This window comes from Podarcis gaigeae (assembly GCF_964106915.1).
Source record: "Podarcis gaigeae genome assembly, chromosome: 2".
NCBI classification, from domain to species: domain Eukaryota; kingdom Metazoa; phylum Chordata; class Lepidosauria; order Squamata; family Lacertidae; genus Podarcis; species Podarcis gaigeae.
In genome coordinates, this window is record NC_139679.1 from 644,138 (window position 1) to 663,075 (window position 18,938).

General features: G+C 43.4%; 1 protein-coding gene across 4 annotated transcripts in view; it reads right to left on the minus strand.

Moving 5' to 3' along the window:
- Nucleotides 1-18,836, minus strand: part of SLC27A1 (solute carrier family 27 member 1) — a 50,316-nt gene extending 31,480 nt beyond the window's left edge. The window contains exons 1-5 of one of the 4 annotated variants that reach the window (XM_083729199.1): nucleotides 18,668-18,836; nucleotides 12,829-12,996; nucleotides 4,279-4,673; nucleotides 2,729-2,890; nucleotides 687-756 (exon numbers count right to left, since the gene is read on the minus strand). In XM_083729199.1, coding sequence (XP_083585325.1) covers nucleotides 687-756; nucleotides 2,729-2,890; nucleotides 4,279-4,673; nucleotides 12,829-12,995 — 794 coding nt within the window. In that variant the 5' untranslated portion in view covers nucleotide 12,996; nucleotides 18,668-18,836. Of the gene's footprint in view, nucleotides 1-686; nucleotides 757-2,728; nucleotides 2,891-4,278; nucleotides 4,674-12,828; nucleotides 12,997-18,050 lie in introns of all 4 variants that reach the window. The other 3 variants (XM_083729200.1, XM_083729201.1, XM_083729198.1) reach the window with 3 other exon arrangements.
- Between the last annotated feature and the right edge of the window lie 102 nt (nucleotides 18,837-18,938).

Consider the following 18,938-nt stretch of genomic DNA (forward strand, 5'->3'; position numbering starts at 1 on the left):
ATTTTCAGGATCCTATCTCTTGTTCACAGGTACATCTAAGGAAAAAGTTGCAGAAGGTACTAACCCCATGATGAAGGCTCCTGCATGATTTCTATCCATAAGATCCAAAATAGTCCACACACACACACACACACACACACACACACACACTACAAGAGGTGAAATCAAATTCTCTCAGGTAGCCCTGTTTCCATAGATAACACTCTCAGTGTTTTATATTATTATGGAATTCATTTCCACCTGGCCCTCAGCATTTCTTACTTTTTCTCTGTGAAGGAACTGCAGTCCATAATCAAACCAATGGCCTGGCTTGATATAGCATAGCTTCCTACATTTGTATATGTGATTAGGCACAGGGCCACTATCCTAAGGGTGACTATGTATACAATGGGAAGTGGGGAGGAGATGCAACACACATCTGGTGCAATGGGCCCAACAATATCAGAAAGCTGCACAAGCTGCATTTCATTGCTCCTGCTGCCTCCTCTCAATTATTCAAAGACAGGAAGGAAATGTTATGCCTTCTTCCAAGAAGACAGCTGTAAAGACAAGTGTCTGGCAACCTACTGTCCAGTAGTGCTTCTTGGATATTTGTGTACATATTAAAAAATAATAATCACAAATTAAAAACTATACTGAACATTGGAAGACTAAGTTCCCAGGACAGTCACGTTGATGCTCCTCACCTGCTATGCACCACAATGGCAGCCTTGGGCATTCCAGTTGTGCCAGAGGTGTAGATGTAGAACAGTCGATCTAGGAAGAAAATACAGAAGTGGAGCATGAGTGAGACATTCAGCTTTTGTCTCCTTGATCCTTGCCCATCCTGGCTAATAAAAGTGAGCCAGGAAGGGCTGGGTGATGGGCTCTACGGTGTGGTGAATGCTTCCCTCTGCGAGGCAGCCTTCCCAGACCTGCTGAAAGAGGCGGTCATTAAACCGCTTCTTTAAAAAACATCTTTAGACCCGGCCAATATGGCCAACTATTGCCCAGTCTCAAATCTACCATTCCTGGGTAAGGTGATTGAGCGGGTGGTTGCTGAACAACTGCAAGCATGCCTGGAGGATGCGGACCATTTGGATCTCTTCCAATCGGGATTCAGGCCTCACCAAGGGATGATCTCCGGTGGGCTAGGGACAAAGGTGAGAGCTGTTTCCTAGTTCTGCTGGATCTCTCAGCGGCCTTTGACACCATCAACCATAACATCCTTCTGGACTGTCTAGAGGGGCTGGGAGCTGGGGGCACTGTTATACATTGGTTCTGCTCCTTTCTCCTGGGCTGTGTCCAGAAAGTGGTGTTGGGGGATGAGTGTTCAGACCCCTGGGCTCTCACTTGAGGGGTGCCTCAAGGTTCCGTCCCCTCCCCAATGCTTTTTAATATCTATATGAAGCCGCTGGGAGAGATCATCAGGGGGTTTCGGCTGGGTGTTTTTCAGTATGCAGATGACACCCAGCTCTACCTCTCTTTTAAATCAGAACCAGTTGAAGGCGGTGAATATCCTGTGTGAGTGCCTGGAGGTGGTTGGAGGATGGATGGCGGCTAACAGAATGAGGTTGAATCCTGACAAGACAGAAGTTCTGTTTTTGGGGGACAGGGGGTGGGCGGGTGTGTGGGACTCCCTGGTCCTGAATGGGGTAACTGTGCCCCTGAAGGACCAGGTGCGCAGGCTGGGAGTCATTTTGGACTCACAGCTGCCCATGGAGGCGCAGGTTAATTCTGTGCCCAGGGCAGCTGTCTACCAGCTCCACCTGGTACGCAGGCTGAGACCCTTCCTGCCCGCGGAATGTCTCGCCAGAGTGGTGCATGCTCTAGTTATCTCCCTCTTGGACTACTGCAATGTGCTTTACGTGGGGCTACCTTTGAAGGTGACCCGGAAACTGCAATTAATCCAGAATGCAGCAGCTAGACTGGTGACTGGGAGTGGCTGCCTGGACCACATAACACTGGTCCTGAGAGATCTTCATTGGCTCCCAGTACGTTTCTGAGCACAATTCAAAGTGTTGGTGCTGACCTTTAAAGCCCTAAATGGCCTCGGTCCTGTATTCCTGAAGGAGCGTCTCCACCCCCATCGTTCAGCCCGGACACTGAGATCCAGTGCCGAGGGCCTTCTGGCGGTTCCCTCATTGCGAGAAGTAAGGTTACAGGGAACCAGGCAGAGGGCCTTCTCGGTAGTGGCGTCTGTCCTGTGGAACACCCTCCCAGCAGATGTTAAAGCAATAAGCAACTATTTTACTTTTAAAAGGCAACTGAGGGCAGTCCTCTTTAGGGAAGTTTTTAATGCCTGATCTGTACTGTTTTTAACACTCGACTGGGAGCTGCCCCAAGTGGCTGGGGTAACTCAGCCAGATGGGCAGGGTATAAATAATAAATTATCATCATCATCATCATTATCATCTACCTTGGCAAACTACTTGTCTCCGAGACAGCTGTTCTGAAAAAAAACAGAACAGAACAATAAGCAGAAGGGCTTCTGTGCCAGTAAAAGTGACCTGTGGTGGCCCACAGCCCAGGTTGCAAGATGCAGTTATGCTCTTTTGACCCAGCAAACAGCCCTCAGGTTATAAGCTTTCAATTTCCATGCCTTCCTGAAACTAGGACAGGTGCTGGCTGAGACATCTAGTAACATGATGAAAGGTCCCATGAATCAGTGTCTGTCAGATGCTCCTGCTGGACTATGCAGGATAACCTGATTCATTAGGGAAAGGCGTGTGGTTGTATGGAAACATACCATCTAATCCTTTGGCTGGAACCTGAGCTGGAGGAGATGTTGATGCCTTAGCCAGAAGAGGGTCCAGGTGTTTGGTGCCTGGAGGAACCAATTCAGGTTTGAAGTCTCCAGAGCAGAACTTGACCATATTTTTCCCCAATGTCCCATTCACTTCAGATATTGCTGCAAAACATAGTCAGCCTTACAAGAAGCTCAAAACAGTAGGTACCCAAGGGCAAAGAGTTTTCAGAATCTAATTTTGAGAAGATGCCAAACTACAGCTTGTGGGAATTCTGTTTATGTCAAAAGAACAATAAACCCAAATGTAAATTTTCATGCCATGCTTACAATAATGATATTCAAATTATGCTAATTGCATGCAAGAAAAGATGCAGGCTAGCCTTCCCAACAGCAATTCCCTGGAACCACACCTAGCATGTTCTTGCTACCATTATCTAGGACTGGTACACACACACACACACACACACACACACACACACACACACAGACCTACTCCCTGCAACAAAGGCCACAGGCACACAAACCCACCTGCTGCAGATATACAGGATAAAGTATTTGTATCCTGCCATTTGCACTAGAGATCTTTCTACCAATGCTGATGGGGGGGTCTTTTTAAATTGCTACTTTCTGCAGCTTTTAAAGTATAAAACCTTCCAAAACAATTTGCAGCATTCATAAACAATATAGCATCAATAAAGATTGATACAATACAACAGAAGAGCATTGTAAGAGCCCAATAAATGCATCAGTCAAACTAAACAACCTGTAAAAAGATTGGAAAGATATCAGAGATGGGACTAGGTGAGATTCCCTGAGGGGTGAAATCCAAAGACAAGGAACCACAACCAAAAATGCCTTTTTACAGGCATATTGCCTCATATGATGTAGGGACAACAGTAGGGATTCTTCTGGTGAGGATCTTAAAACCTAAACAGGCTTGTGTGGAAAGTTTTTGAGGTATCCTTTATATAAGCCATTTTATTCTAATAGTGTTTCTATATATGTACTGTTCTGGTTGTACACTGCCCTGTGTGTTTTACTGAATGGTGCATAGAAAATGTCAACATAATTAAAATATTAATGAATATAGTTGTGCTCCTCCTAGCAGAAGACTGAAGCTAATAGTCCATTTTGGGGGCCAGGTGGGTGATGGGTATGAAGTGGAGGATTAGGGTCTGAGAAGCCCCTTGACACCAATCTACTGTTCTGCCTCTACTTCCAGACCACACTGGCTTCTGCACACCCAGAGGAGAGAGCAAGAGAAACCTGCTCCCACTTCTGGCACCAAGGAAATGATGGACATGTTAGCACTGCCTTGAGATGACCCATTCCGTAACAGATCAACCAATTCAACCTTGGCAAATATTACTAAGAGCCAAATTACCACTGTGCAATTGAAGATCTTCAGTTGGACACCGGAGGAAGTGAGCAGCTTTCAAGTATTTCCTCCAGAGAAATCAATCTTCTCCCCCTCCTCACAAAACAAAAGTGTAGTTCCTCTGAGTAAAACAAGAAGTGCTTAAGGAGCAGCAAACCAAATGGAATCCCACCTGTTGACAGCTCTCCGCCAAAGATGATGGCTTTTGCCCCTGATGTTTTCACACAGTAAGTCAGAGAATCAAGACGCAAGTTGAAGTTGATGAGGGCTGCCTCGATGCCCACTTTGGCCATCCCCAGCCAGAAGCCTACAAACTCAGGTCGACTCTCCATAAAGATGGCAATGACATCACCAACTCGAAAGCCTTGCTGGTAGAAGAAGTTGGCCACAGCATTAGAATATTCATCCAGATGCCGGAAAGTCCATTTCTCATCAGTAGCTTCATAGATAAAGGCCACTTTTTCTGGATGTTGGCGGACCACATCCTGGAATATCTTGGGGACATTGCTCTTGGCTTTCCGGTGCCAGTACAATTTATATTTAACCTGTATGAGCACCGACAGCCCCCTGCAACAAGGAAAATCTAGTTACAATAGCACTTAACACAATGCTCCCTGCTCAGAGGGAAAGGCAGCAATATACCAGAGTATCGTCTTGTCCAGATACTCATTCTTCAAGATACAGACTTCACAGATATTAACTTCATTTAAGGAGCTACTTATATTGTGCCTGACCCACAGTCAGTTCCATGCCGAAATGACTTCATACAAAATAAATAAATAAATAAAATTTCTGCATCTAAGCAATCTAAATTCTACACCCAGCTAAGTATGCATTCACCCTCCTTACTTTGAGAACAGCTAATTATGCATTCACCCTCCTTACTTTGAGAACTTAATAATACAAGTTTGTTTTCACTATTTTGCACATTTTAGACTTTAATAGGCCTGTGGAGAGGGAGAGGCGAAGAGCTAGTCACAGAATACAAACTTTCCCAACCAGTGAAAAATGTAGTCACACACCTCTCTGGCTTCTTGAGATTTCATCAAGTGTCATCCACACATCTTCAATCATAGAATCATAGAGTTGGAAAAGACCACAAGGGCCATCGAGTCCAACCCCCTGCCAAGCAGGAAACACCATCAGAGCACTCCTGACATATGGTTGTCAAGCCTCTGCTTAAAGACCTCCAAAGAAGGAGACTCCACCACATTCCTTGGCAACAAACCACTGTCGAACAGCTCTTACTGTCACGTAGTTCTTCCTAATGTTTAGGTGGAATCACATCTTCAGTCATAAGGGCTAGAAATTTGTTTTTGTTTTTAAAAAGCCAGTATTTTTGAGGAAGCTGACTTTTATGTCCAATATCACGTTCTGGACTTGTTCTGCCCTCAGCTGCAGCATACAGACATAAATATCCTCAGTTCATCTAACCAAGTATATTTATGTCTTGACAGCTACTGGCACTTGATGCTTCAAAGGAAGCAACAATTTAAACTACTGTACTGGGAACTTGTGCCACAATCTACCCTCAATTAACAATTCCCAACACTAAAGATTTTCAAAGGCTGATATTATAGCTCCTGGTATCTTAGCTTATATATTAGATTTAATATATATTATTAGATATTATACCTCCTGGTATCTTAGCTTATAAGCACCAATGGTTCAAAATTCTCTGCATGAAACAGAGCCTGTTGTCAATGCAGAAAGGCATTTGTCTATTGCAGGGATGCCCAAATGGTTGATCGCAATCGACAGGTCGATCTCCAGTTGATAGCAGTCGATCGCCGGCTCAATTTCCTCCACGGGGTAAAAAGAACATCCCGCCCCCTCTTTCTGTCCTTCATTTGCGCACAATTGCAAAAACAGAAGACGGAGTTTTTGCTGGCCGGTTTATTGTTTGGTTAATGATTTATGGCATGCCCCCCCCCCCAAAAAAACAGAAGAGCTTTTGGTTTCCCGCCTAAAAAAAGCTCTCCCCCCCCCCCATGGGTAGATCACTGACAGTTTTTTATTCTGGGAGTAGGTCGCAGTCTCTTGGGAGTTGGACGTCCCTGTATTGAAATTAAAATCTGGTTCTAGCCAAAGTTGAGGAGGGGCACTCTACAAACCAAAAAGACATGCTGAATGTTAAGTATTTCTTACACAAGTACATACAAATAAAGTTTGTTTGTTTGTTTTTTCATTCACTGTGAGATAATGTATAGCTGCCTCTTTGCTGCTTCCTGCTTAACTCACATTTTGGAGTACTAAGAAGCAATGGTCTGTGGTATCCCACCCTGCCTATTTAATGCCAAGTGTTACGTGGGAGATTTCGGAAACTCAGGAAAAAAAATTCTACAACAACATCTTCCAGATAAATTGTTTCAAGTTTGGTTATCTTACTGTGAATTGTTTTAATGAAGTGTTGCTTTTGGAGGTTAGGGGTTTAAAACAAAAGACTTCTAGTTCTGTGATAGCTGGGAATGTTTTTTATACCTTCGAATGGTTATACACCATAAGAGTTCAGAAGGTAACAATCTCCAGCTAATGGGAAGGAACAGAGAGCATTTGGAGCCAATATGTAGTTTTGAATTTGAAAAAAATATATATATTTTGAGCTGTCAGGAGTGTCAACTTGCATAAAACTTTGGGGAGGGGGGCCAAGTATGCCCTGCCCCATATATTTGATCACAAGACGCAGTGCACCCACACCATTTGAATGGCAATGCCCATCAACTTTGGGTGGACAGGCTGCCTTAAATATTATAGGGGGGTGAATAGTCCTCGGTCCCTGGGAGCTGGCTTCTAGGTGAACTGTAGTTGACGTTAAAATTAACAAGAGCCAAGCCTTGGATCTGGCTGAAACAGTTCCTATTTCAGCTGTGCTGTCTGTTTCTAGGAATGTTCCTGCCTCTATCATGGTCTGCTTGTATATGTGTAAATGAAGCAAGTGGTTACAAAAGGACACTAAGTGTCTGGTTCTCTCTCATCCAAAGGAAACTAAACTCATAATTGACACGGGAATTTCTCACCCATCAGATTAGTGCAGAATATATACAAGCAGACATGTATGATTCCCTAGATCTCTCGGTCCATATAGCTCTTTGCAGAACCAAGGATGGAGATAAAACCATAGGGACTGAGGCAGTTTTGGCCCCCTGAGGGGGCTGGGCCTCCTCCATTTTCAGAGGGCATTTGGCTCTGCCCCCTGGCTCCTCACAATGTCATATGTGACGTCAGGACAGAACAGGATAGAACAGTCATTCGTACGTCCACACATCACTCCATGGTCAGGCCAGTCCTTCGCTTCTCTATGCCTACATCTTAGAGTTGTTTACATATAGAACCGGGGGGGGGGGGTTCAGGGGGGGAAACCATGGGTTGTATCCACCTAGAGTAGGCTTAAGTTGGTCCTGTTCATTAATTTCAATGGATCCACTTTAAGTAGAACTAACACTGGCTACAATCCTGTGAAAAAGAAACTGCATACGAATGTTCGTATTTTGCATGAAACTGCATTCCGAGTCTAATGTTTTCAGATTTGCAGTCTGGAATGTCTTTAGACATGTGCTGTGACAGAAAGAGGAAAATGACTAAACAAGTGGCAGAAGAGGAGGGGAGATAGGAATAGGGCAAGAGGCTATAAAAGAAGCAAAAGAGCACAAAATTCCAACCCCTAAACACTGGGCCTATATATTTTAAAAAAACTTCTCTGCATCTGAAAGCTTGAAAACTGAGATTTTAACACTTGCAAATTTTTCATTAGATTCTCTTATAATCTTAGGGCACAAGAATTAGGCTCATAGTAGCCCCTTGAAACAAGGTATGCATTGGTTTCTGGCCTGCAACGTGCAGCTGCCATGCACAGAATTAAGTTGTGCATGTCATTGCAAGCCTCCATTGGTGCATTAGGTGGAAGGGAGACTGTAGATGCTGTTGGTCTTAGTATTACAGCCTGACAACACTTCCAGCATCTTTTAACAAGGTCCACTTGGCACCAAACCCTCCCTTCTGTGGCTTTGTCCTAATTTGTAAATAGTATATATGAAATAATATACAACAGAGGAAATCATTTACAGAATGCCCTTTGTTCCCAACCAAGCATGGAGACGGGACACAACCCAGCCAGCAGAATACACGATGTGCACTCAGAAGGTGCAGGTTCAATCCCTTGATCAAAAGCATTACCTCTGCCCAAGAAATCAGGGAGCTGCAACAAGTTAGAGTATAAAACAGCTTCATAATGTATTAAAACATGTCAGTCAACTAGTGCAACTAAAGTAAAACTGTCTCCTTGCAGTGGACATGGTAGAGCACCCAAACAGACCTGAGCCCCAATACTTCATTTTAAAAATCAAGTGCTGTATTCAAAACATTTGATTAAAAATTGTAACATATGCTGGAACTACAGCATTTCACAGGAAAAAATCACTACTAATTTTCATTTTGTTGAATGGGCAAGGTGAATCAGTTCAAGAAGGACACTGACAAACTGGAACGTGTCCAGAGGAGGGCAACCAAAATGGTCAAAGGCCTGGAAACGATGCCTTATGAGGAACGGCTAAGGGAGCTGGGCATGTTTAGCCTGGAGAAGAGGAGGTTAAGGGGTGATATGATAGCCATGTTCAAATATATAAAAGGATGTCACATAGAGGAGGGAGAAAGGTTGTTTTCTGCTGCTCCAGAGAAGTGGACACGGAGCAATGGATCCAAACTACAAGAAAGAAGATTCCACCTAAACATTAGGAAGAACTTCCTGACAGTAAGAGCTGTTCGACAGTGGAATTTGCTGCCAAGGAGTGTGGTGGAGTCTCCTTCTTTGGAGGTCTTTAAGCAGAGGCTTGACAACCATATGTCAGGATTGCTCTGATGGTGTTTCCTGCTTGGCAGGGGGTTGGACTCGGTGGCCCTTGTGGTCTCTTCCAACTCTATGATTCTATGAATCAGAAAGGGAACAAAAGGGAGTGGAGAAAGGAGGAACACTTTGCAATTTAAATGCTATATTTTCAGGTTCAATTTGTGTCTGAAAGCAACAAGGAGCAAGCAAAATTAACTCATTTGTAGAAAGGCTCTTAAAGATGACTCAAAGCAAATTATATTGCATACACCCCATCCAGTCAGGGTTATGAGACATTAAAAATTATATTGACAAAAATTGAATAAAAGATGAACACCACCACTAGCAGCACAACCTTAGGGATATTTGCTTAGGAGTAAACCAACAGAGTTTAAAAGCAAGTATGAATAGGATTGTATTTTAAGACTGCTGCACAATGCATGCTTAATCAGAAGGTAACCCCTCCAAATTCAATGAAGCTCACTGCTTCATAATTGTACTCAGGACTGCTGTGTTAATTATCTGCTATCCTGACTTTTTGTCTATACCAGACACTGAAAGCAACTTTTTGGTGTGGGTAACTGATCTTTCTGGTTTTTTGGATAATTTAAAACATCTTCCATTGTACAGTGGTACCTTGGTTCTCGAACTTAATCCGCTCCAGGAGTCTGTTCGACTCCCGAAACAGTCTGAAAACTAAGGTGCGGCTTCCAATTGGCTGCAGGAGCTTCCTGCACTCAAGAGGAAGCTGCATTGGACATCCAGTATCCGAAAAACGTTCGCAAACTGGAACACTTACTTCCGGCTTTGCGGTCTTTGGGAGCCAATTTGTTCAACATCTAAGCCGTTTGAGAACCAAGGTACCACTGTAATGGACAATTATGATCAATTTTGAAGTAGGAATTCCTTTTAGACTCATCAGAAAGATAATAAAAAGTGCCACAGCATCAAGACATGACTAACAGGGCTGAACTAAACACATTCTGTACCAAAAATGTCATTTGCTGTTGATCTAAGGAAGACTGCCCAGAGGATTAGACCGCCAATACAAATCAATAACATTTTAAAAAAAAAATCCTACACATCCCTCCTGAGTGAAGCAGGAGCCTTGAGGGACTGGGGAGAAGAGAGACTGGTTTAGTAATAGGCTGTTGGCATTTCACCAAATGAGGCTTGCCTGTCACAATGACCCTGCCCTCAGCTCTGCCAGGAAAGAAACAGAAGAGTCTTTGCAAGCTTTAGCTGCACTTTCCACATTCTTAAGGGGGCTTTATTCTCTCCTGTTATTTCTCACTTGCCATGCAATGAGAGGAAGCAGAGATCCAGAGGACACTGAAAACCCCTGTAAGAAGTGAAGCAATCTTTGAGAATGCAGCAGCCCTAAATCCATTGACAACACAGGAATCTCAAGGATATATAATCTTGAAGAAAATAGGTGTCAATTTCAATTACAGAGCAAGGCACACAGGAGAGCAGTATGGATCTAACACACAGTTTATATCTTCAGCCAAGAAAGCTCATCTATGGTTGTTTAGATGATTCTTCTTGTTACTGCCACTCTTGTGATTCTTTTGTACAGTGGTACCTCAGGTTGCAGACGCTTCAGGTTACAGACTCCGCTAACCCAGAAATAGTACCTCTGGTTAAGAACTTTACTTCAGGATGAGAACAGAAATCGCGCAGTAGTGGTGTGGCAGCAGCGGGAGGCCCCAGTAGCCAAAGTGTTAAGAACAGTTTCAGGTTAAGAACTGACCTCCAGAACAAATTAAGTTCTTAACCCGAGGTAGAACTGTATTTGTTCTTTTATATGGTTGCACTGGTGGTTTTTCATTTATATTATAGTACCCCACCCTGCAGTGGTGAGCAGATTGAAAATATTTTGAATAATAATAAAACAAAGATCAAGAAACCCAATTATACACATAAACTCCACACAGAATTCATGTTAATTTCTAGGTGCAAGTTATTTCCAAGTAGGAATTTGAATTTGGCTTTAAATTTATTTCCCCTTTCAAACTTTTAATTTATCTAATTTGGATTCTGAAGCATAATAATAAGATTTATCTCCTTTTATTATCACAACAATAGCATGATGTACATTGGACCAAGAATTAGTACCTGGCCCATGGATGTAGCCAAGGGGGAGCTGCCCCCCCCCGATCAAGTAAAGCAATATAAATACTTAACTTACTGATCAATCACATTGGCTCTGCTCCCCTTTCAAAAGTCCTGAGCCCCAACAAAGATCCTGGCTACGCCGATGACCGGGCCCCAAGCTTCATGGGTGAGTAGAATTTCTCAACATTTCTCATTATGTGTAGTTTCAGAATTCTTCACATTAACACTATTTATGGTTTTGAGCAGACAAATAGCTAACAAAACTTTAAGCAACCTTCTCTCCCACCTGCTACCCACCACAAATTAGTTCTCCCTTCAAGGTCGCAGCCTCCTGTGGAGCATTTCCTTTCAAAATGGAATCAGAAAAATGATTTTCACAACGTTTAGTTCAGCCCCAAATCTACCTCTAACCACTCAGTTACAACAGCTGAGGAATGGAATTTTATCAATAATATTTTAGCTGCTTTTAACTGTGTATTTCCATATCAACAGCTTAGAGTCTTAGGAAGTAAGAGCTGTCTCTTTCAGATGTACAGTGGTACCTTGGGTTACATACGCTTCAGGTTACAGACTCCAATAACCCAGAAATAGTACCTCGGGTTAAGAACTTTGCTTCAGGATGAGAACAGAAATCGCGCGGCAGCAGCAGGAGGCCCCATTAGCTAAAGTGGTACTTCAGGTTAAGAACAGTTTCAGGTTAAGAACAGACCTCCGGAACAAACCAAGTTCTTAACCCGAGGTACCACTGTATACGAATGGTATGGTACTTTGCTTCTGAAGCAATCTAGCAAATGCTTCACACACGGTTTCATTTCACAGTAAGAGTATTTCCATTCATGTGGGTGGCCCGTTCAACGTAGCTTTGTCCCCAGATAAACTAACCTTGGGTCGCTTTCCTCATAAGTACAGTACATAAGACTGAATAAACAGAAGATTTAGAATGTTGTACCTTGATCATCTTTGGATTTATCAGCAGCAATAAATCCAATTTAGCACAAGTTCCACTTCCACTGAAGTCCTTAGCACACTGAGCCACATACAGGTCTACCGGGTGTGAGAACACCTTTATTATTTATGGCACAAGTGGCAAACCCTTTTCAGCCTGAGGGCCACACTGAGCGTCAGCCACCTGTCCAAGCAGCATTGGGCATGGCCAAAGGATATGTGTGCATACAGGCTCACTACAAATACAGCCAGTAGTAGCTAGCATGGCTGAGGCTGCATTGCTCTTCCACCTCTCTAACATTGTGTGCACTGCTGATACCAAAAGGGAGAGAGGAAAAGACAAGGCAGCATGGAACTCAACATGGTTTTTGGCTCAGCAACACAGCTAATCTAATGCCCTGTGCAGAGCTTCCTGTGACTGCATCCAGCACAACACAACACAGGCAGCACACATGCACTCGCTACACAAGCACATTCACAACACACAGTTTTTTCACCAGACATGTAACCACAAAGTACACTTTTCTCTCATTCTCCACACTCATGTGCACACGCAGCATTGCCAACCCTCAGCACTCCAGTGCTGGGATGAGAGTGTCTGGAAATGTTGTGTTTTATACTCTTAAAGATCAGGCTCCAATCTTAGTTCTATGGTGCTCAGTGCAAAGATCAGAAAGAAAAACCCTCTATGTGCACTTTTGTTGAATTTCCTGATCAGAGGGCTGGTGAGCCACTTCTCACGGCATGAGGGGCCAGATCTGTGCCACAAGTTGGCCACCCCTGATTGATGTAAACAACAAACGAGCACATTACAATGCAAGAGGAAGTTGTACTTACAGGAGATCTCTCAAGGCTGTTTTAAAGATGATCCGGAGAAATGTCCAGCCACCAGTGCCAATGTAAATGCCCAGAGCAACTGCAATACTCCATGACCAGGCCAAGCCAAAAAAACGCATCAGGCCAAGAGAACCAAGTGAGGCAGTGCAAACGCCAATCATACGCATTCTAGAGAAAGAGATAGGCTGCAGTGTTAACCACTAAGTTCATTTGTTTTGCATCAACATTTTATTAAGTATGCAGTTGAGCAGTGTTAGAAACTCAAGATATATAAGCTAGATGCCAAATGGCTCCTTAAACCAGGATTAGCCGGGGGTCATTCCACGTCGGTTCAACATAGTCATGCCACCCACTTTCTCGGATTTTAATGAAACTTGGTGTACACCCTTCCCTTATGGTTGAAAGAAACCCCCTTAATCCCCCCCATCTCAAACGGTTTTAATTTTATAGCACTTCAAAATTTTGTGAAATCTGTGTTTCTGTCCCTCTTGAGATCGTCGGCCTTGTGTGCATTTTATTGTTTTTCTCCATAACCAATGATCAGATCTCTTTGAATTTTTACACAGAGATCAATAACATGATGAGGATTTCAGGAAAAAATACACCAGCACTCAAAAGATCTTATAAATGCCTTTAAAAAATGTATAAATGTAGCTTTTCTGATGGAAAAACTAGGTTTAGGAAACCTAAATTTTCAGCGTTAGGGCACGATGCAATCAAAAGTTTTTGATGGCGAAAATTATTGCAAAGTCATGCTCTTTCTCAACAAAGAATAAAATTTATGGTTCTCTTATGTCTTGTAACAAAACTTTACGTTTTTTGGACATCGTGGGGGGGGGGGAATGGCTACTGGGTACAACTTTCCTACAATCCATAGCTGTGAAAGAAAAAAATAATGAAACAAAGTTCATCTTAAAATCTAAAATAATATTGGTGATTACAGGGTTGTTGTTGGTTTTTCAAAAGTGCAGACTTGTTTTCAGTTTTGGGGTATTTAAAACTATGAAAATTGGCTATATCATGAAATCAATCTAAAAAAAAAAATCGGTCAGAAACATTAAATGCTGACATGTAAGGAAATAAGACCTAGCAAGAAAAAGATTAAAAGTATGTAAAAGTATCCATTATATTCAATTATGAGTACATCAAACCATATTTACACTGCCTGGAAACTTTCTCTGATCCCGTATGTAGCACCTCTCAAAAGACTATAAAGTTTCCTAGGTACAATTCAAGGTGCTGGGCTTGACTGAGAAACCTTGAAGACAAGGGAGACTGCCTCCTTCTCTTGTGAACGCCAAGATCAACAAATGGGTATTTAACAATGCCATCCACACACTATGTTCTGATGCAAGTAATGAACAGAAAGGCTGTCCGTTAACTGAAGCACAAGCCTGAGTATCATTCCAAAAAGTTACAAATACTCATTTCATTTTTTTACTTGGTGAAGGCTAAGGTAGCCAAGGTGAGAACTTTCACACTGAATATACTTAAATCCATTTTTAGTCCTGAGTCTTCAAGTTTGGAGAAACAACACATTTTATGAACGAGTGAATGAAAGCTTAATGAAGGATTTGAAACAGGATGAGCATGTAAGTTACTTGGCGAATAGAAAGGAGCAACTTGTTCCAGAAGTAGGGAACGGCATGCTAGAAGGGTACAAAGACAGGAGTGGCAAAAGGGAACAAAGGAGAATCAGTGTTGTTTTTGCTACAAAGCTGCACACTCCAACACTTTCATTTAGCTGATTTTCTGTCTTGCACACTGTCTTGCAACACACACACTCCTTTGACTAGACTCAAATACAATCCCATCATAACATAGATAGCAACAGTCTGTCAGGGTGCAAATGCTGCTTATGCACCAAGAAAACTGCATTATTTACCTAGTTAAATGACATAAAAAGTAAAAACAAAATCACCATGATAGGCAAGGAACATTATTTAGATAAGATAAAAGATTGGATCTCCTAAAGTCAGGAGCTAGATCCCAAGGCCTGTGAGGACACTTACTTGCTTGTCCTTAGTTACAATTTTCAAGCTAATAATAAATATACTGCATGTCAGTTGTGCACATTTATAATCTGTACCTGAAAATATAATCTTCCTAGGGTTCCTTCTTTAAGTACAGCTTCCTCAATGTGTTTTATACTAGGATCATGTGTTTGATACAGTCATGGATTCAGTTTAAAAAGATAACAATTGTAGTCCTTGTTTTAGCCTGTTTCTATTAAATTCAGATTTCACTTTTTTTCTTTTGTTTTAAAACAATCTTACATTAACTAAATAGCAATAATAATAATAAAAATAAAATAAAATCTGGCTTCAAAAAACAACATCAATCATTCATCCCATTTCAGCTTCAAAATAAAATGCAACTCCCTAGCATTTTAGGGGAGATGAAATAGCAGCACTACTTACAGGGAGGATGACTAATGCCATATAGAGAATTTCAAAGACAGAGACTGGATCTTCTAACAAATCCAACTCTGATCAAAGCATCTGTTTGACATTTAAAGCCCTAACCAGATTTCAGCTCCTGCGTACTTGAAGGATTGCCTCTGCCAGGGGCTCTGATATCATCAGTGTCTATGGTGAGAGCATGATTACAGCTCACAAACACATGTTCATTGAGATTGGTGGGTATTTTGATATTTTCTGTTGTTTAGACTGATTTTAATTTGGCAGAGCAATCCAAGCAATGGGGAAGCAAACTGACTCACGTGGAAGCGGCAAAACACGACCCACGCATGCGCAGACATGCCGTCGCGTCTTACGTTCTGTTCAGGATGCGAACGGGGCTCCGGAACAGATCTTGTTCACATCCTGAGGTACCACTGTACTGATAACTTGGACACAGAATACCATCCCTAAAACCTTAGCTTCCACTGTACATTTTTAAAAAGATGTTTCTAGTCTTGAAACCTAGGAGCAGGTGGGGTGGTGAAAGACTGCTGTGGAGTGCCACTGCAGCTTACAAGGACAGGGTCAGGCAGGAACAAGGAAAGGGCTGCAGGAATGCACGGGCAGGGCCAGCCTTGCACTCTTGTCATTGCACCCATAAACACTGACCTCACCTCACCTCTGCCCTGCCCCACCCTCCTGGTAAGCTGCAGCTACACCAATCAGTGTCAGGAGGACAACTCAGTAGCACCCTCCCACCACACCAGCTGCTCCCGTCAAAACTGCAGTGGGCACTATATGCAGAATAGTTGCATGCAAGACTCTTAAAACTCAAGGGCACAAGGCAGTCTTCCAATGGTTAGGAAACAAAGTTTTACTATCCCAAAAGGGTTCCCAGTGTTTTCTTGCATAGTTGCTATTCCTTCTTGCATCAACAATAAAATCTAATATTCCCTTTCTTCTCTGGAATTCCACTTCTTGCCAAATTCTTTTAAAATTCCAGTCTTAGAAGCAAAAACTCACTACACCAATTTACAGTATTCAGTAAATGCAATTCATTCGGCAACTATAAAAGTTGTGTGTGATGCCCAAATGCCTTGTACAGGTTGCATGAGGCAGTAGGTATCTGCTTTCTTGTTGCCCTGATCCCACAGAGAACTGTCACCACCATGCTCGAAGTTCAGCAGCAACAAGTGAATTCATGAATGGCATCTTGAAGCAGGTAACGCGTAACATTTTCTGTTCTAAGTCTCCTTATTCATTCATATATTTTTCTCCCCCTTGTTTCCAATTCCACAATGAGAGTATTGCTGAGTGCCACAAGGAAAGGTGTAACTTGGTTTTGTCCCCTGGATTTGGGGAGAATCTCCTGAACTACTCTAAGATCAAAGTCTTTCTGAGGAACAGAACCAGCCCCTTGAACTACTTCTAAAACAGCTACACCTATAGTTAAGATGTAAAAAGCTCTACCTTGGACCATTTGCCATCCTCTCTGTCCAAAGTAAGGACTAGAATGTCTGTGTTATCCTTACACAAAAGATCATCAGATCTTTAAGCCTTTCCTCCTCCTGGATTGTGGATGATGGGAGCTCTATCATCACCAGGATGACATCCTGCAAGCCAGTTTGCCAGCTCTTGGGCTTCAAGAACTGCCTTTCCCTTCTTTTCACATCTGTGGTATGTTAACTCCCAAACCAAGTTTTCAGAAGCATGCCCCTACTCACAATCCAGGCTTTTTCTTTGAGAGTCTTGAAGGGGATGATGCCCTATAGCATCTATGAAGTAGGACTAGAAGAGTGTGAGGAAGAGACTTCATGGCTTCATTTAAACGGCTGTCCAGGCACTTCTGGCAGCAGCCTCTGGCACACCTCAGTCCACCTCAGCTCTTATAGCTCTGCTAAGGATCTTCTTGACCCACTCAGTGAAATCAGGGTGCACTGAGGTCCCTCCAACCACCCTTACATTAGGGTTGGGGGTTTAAGGGAGTAAAACAACTCTACAAAGAAGTCCAATGTTTCATATATTTGATCCCTACAATTCATTCTACAAGCAGAATTTTTCTTGGCACATTTTTTTTGGGGGGTGTAGTGTACATACAGCCCTACACAGAGTTAATAAGGTTGTGTTTTGTACAGTCACTAGTCAAGAAGTCATAGAATCATAGAGTTGGAAGAGACCACAAGGGCCATCGAGTCCAAGCCCCTGCCAAGCAGGAAACACCATCACAGCACTCCTGACATATGGTTGTCAAGCCTCTGCTTAAAGACCTCCAAAGAAGGAGACTCCACCACACTCCTTGGCAGCAAATTCCACTGTCGAACAGCTCTTACTGTCAGGAGGTTCTTCCTAATGTTTAGTAAATGTAATGTGCCTTGCAGATTGTCTCTTGTCAAAAACATTTTGGGTGGGTGGGTATGACTCTCCAAATTCCCTACATCACCTAACCGTGCTTAAGTTTCAAAAGCTTTTTCTGTTATCCTGCCTAAATCTGCTGTGTCTCAACTTGATTCTTGCCCTTCCCTTGTGACTCAGGTGAACAGCTCCATGTGATCTTTATTGCAGTCTAGATATTTGCCAACTGATATCATGTAGTGCTTTAATCTTCATTTCTCTAAGCTAAACAAGCACAGTTCCACCAACTTTTCCTTATGTCATAAATTCTGGACTCTTTGTTGTATCTAGTTGTATGCGTTGCTATCCAACATGCTCTCTGGATTTGTTTTTCTCCTCCTCTCCCCCTTTTAAAGTGTGGTGACTAAAAGCAGGTATGATACATCTGAGTCATAACCAGCACTAGTTTGGTTCTGTTGTAAATATTACCTTCTGGTAAAAACGTGCCTGCGTAGAAATATGAGCATCAGCTTGATTCTTGGTTATTGGTGATCAGACCTGGAACAGGTGATTTTAGAAATATTTTTCATCTTTTTTCTGCAAGTATGGAAGATGAGCCTTCCTGGATTAAATCAAACGTCTATTTGGTCCAGCATTCTGATTCCCGCAGTGGTCAGACGGATTCTTCTGGCATATTATATGCATGCAATGGCATTTCCTGACATTCTCCTAGCACGGGACCTCTCAAAATGTTGGCTGGCTAGCTCCCTCTTGCCATCCTGTCTCGTCTTCTGTCCGTTTGGCTAGTCTTTTCAGTGGCCATGGATGCATCGTGTGCCAGGGTTCATTTATACAGGCAGTTTTACAATACAGTCAAATGACATCCCTATGGGGCACCGGGATAGCACCCCACCCAGCCCGCGGGTCCGGGGGAGGGCTTCTCGCCAGGCTTCCTCCCGCGACCCTCCGAGCCCCATCTCTCGCGCGCCCCTCCCAGCCGCTCTCCCCCTCCGTTGCCAGGCAATGGCACGGCGCCCCCCGCCCCCTCAGGAACCGTGGCGAGGGCAGCGCCCACCGTCGTCAAGGCAACGCACCAGCTCCCGTACCTCGCGCCGCCACCGCCCACCGCTCGCTCGCGAGGCTTCTTCCACCTTCCGCCCGTCCGTCCGTCTCTCCGACGGCCGCTTCAGAGGAAGCACCGCCCTCGACTCCACCGGCGGGCCCGGGGGCGGGGCCTGGAGGCAAAAGCCCCGCCCCAAGACATCGAGCCCGGGAGGCCTAGAGAAAACGGGGGAGGGCGGAAGGCGAGGATGCTGGGAAGGCGGCGGAACGGAACGAGGGGGCGGGGGTTCCTGCTCAGCTTTGGCAATGGGAGGG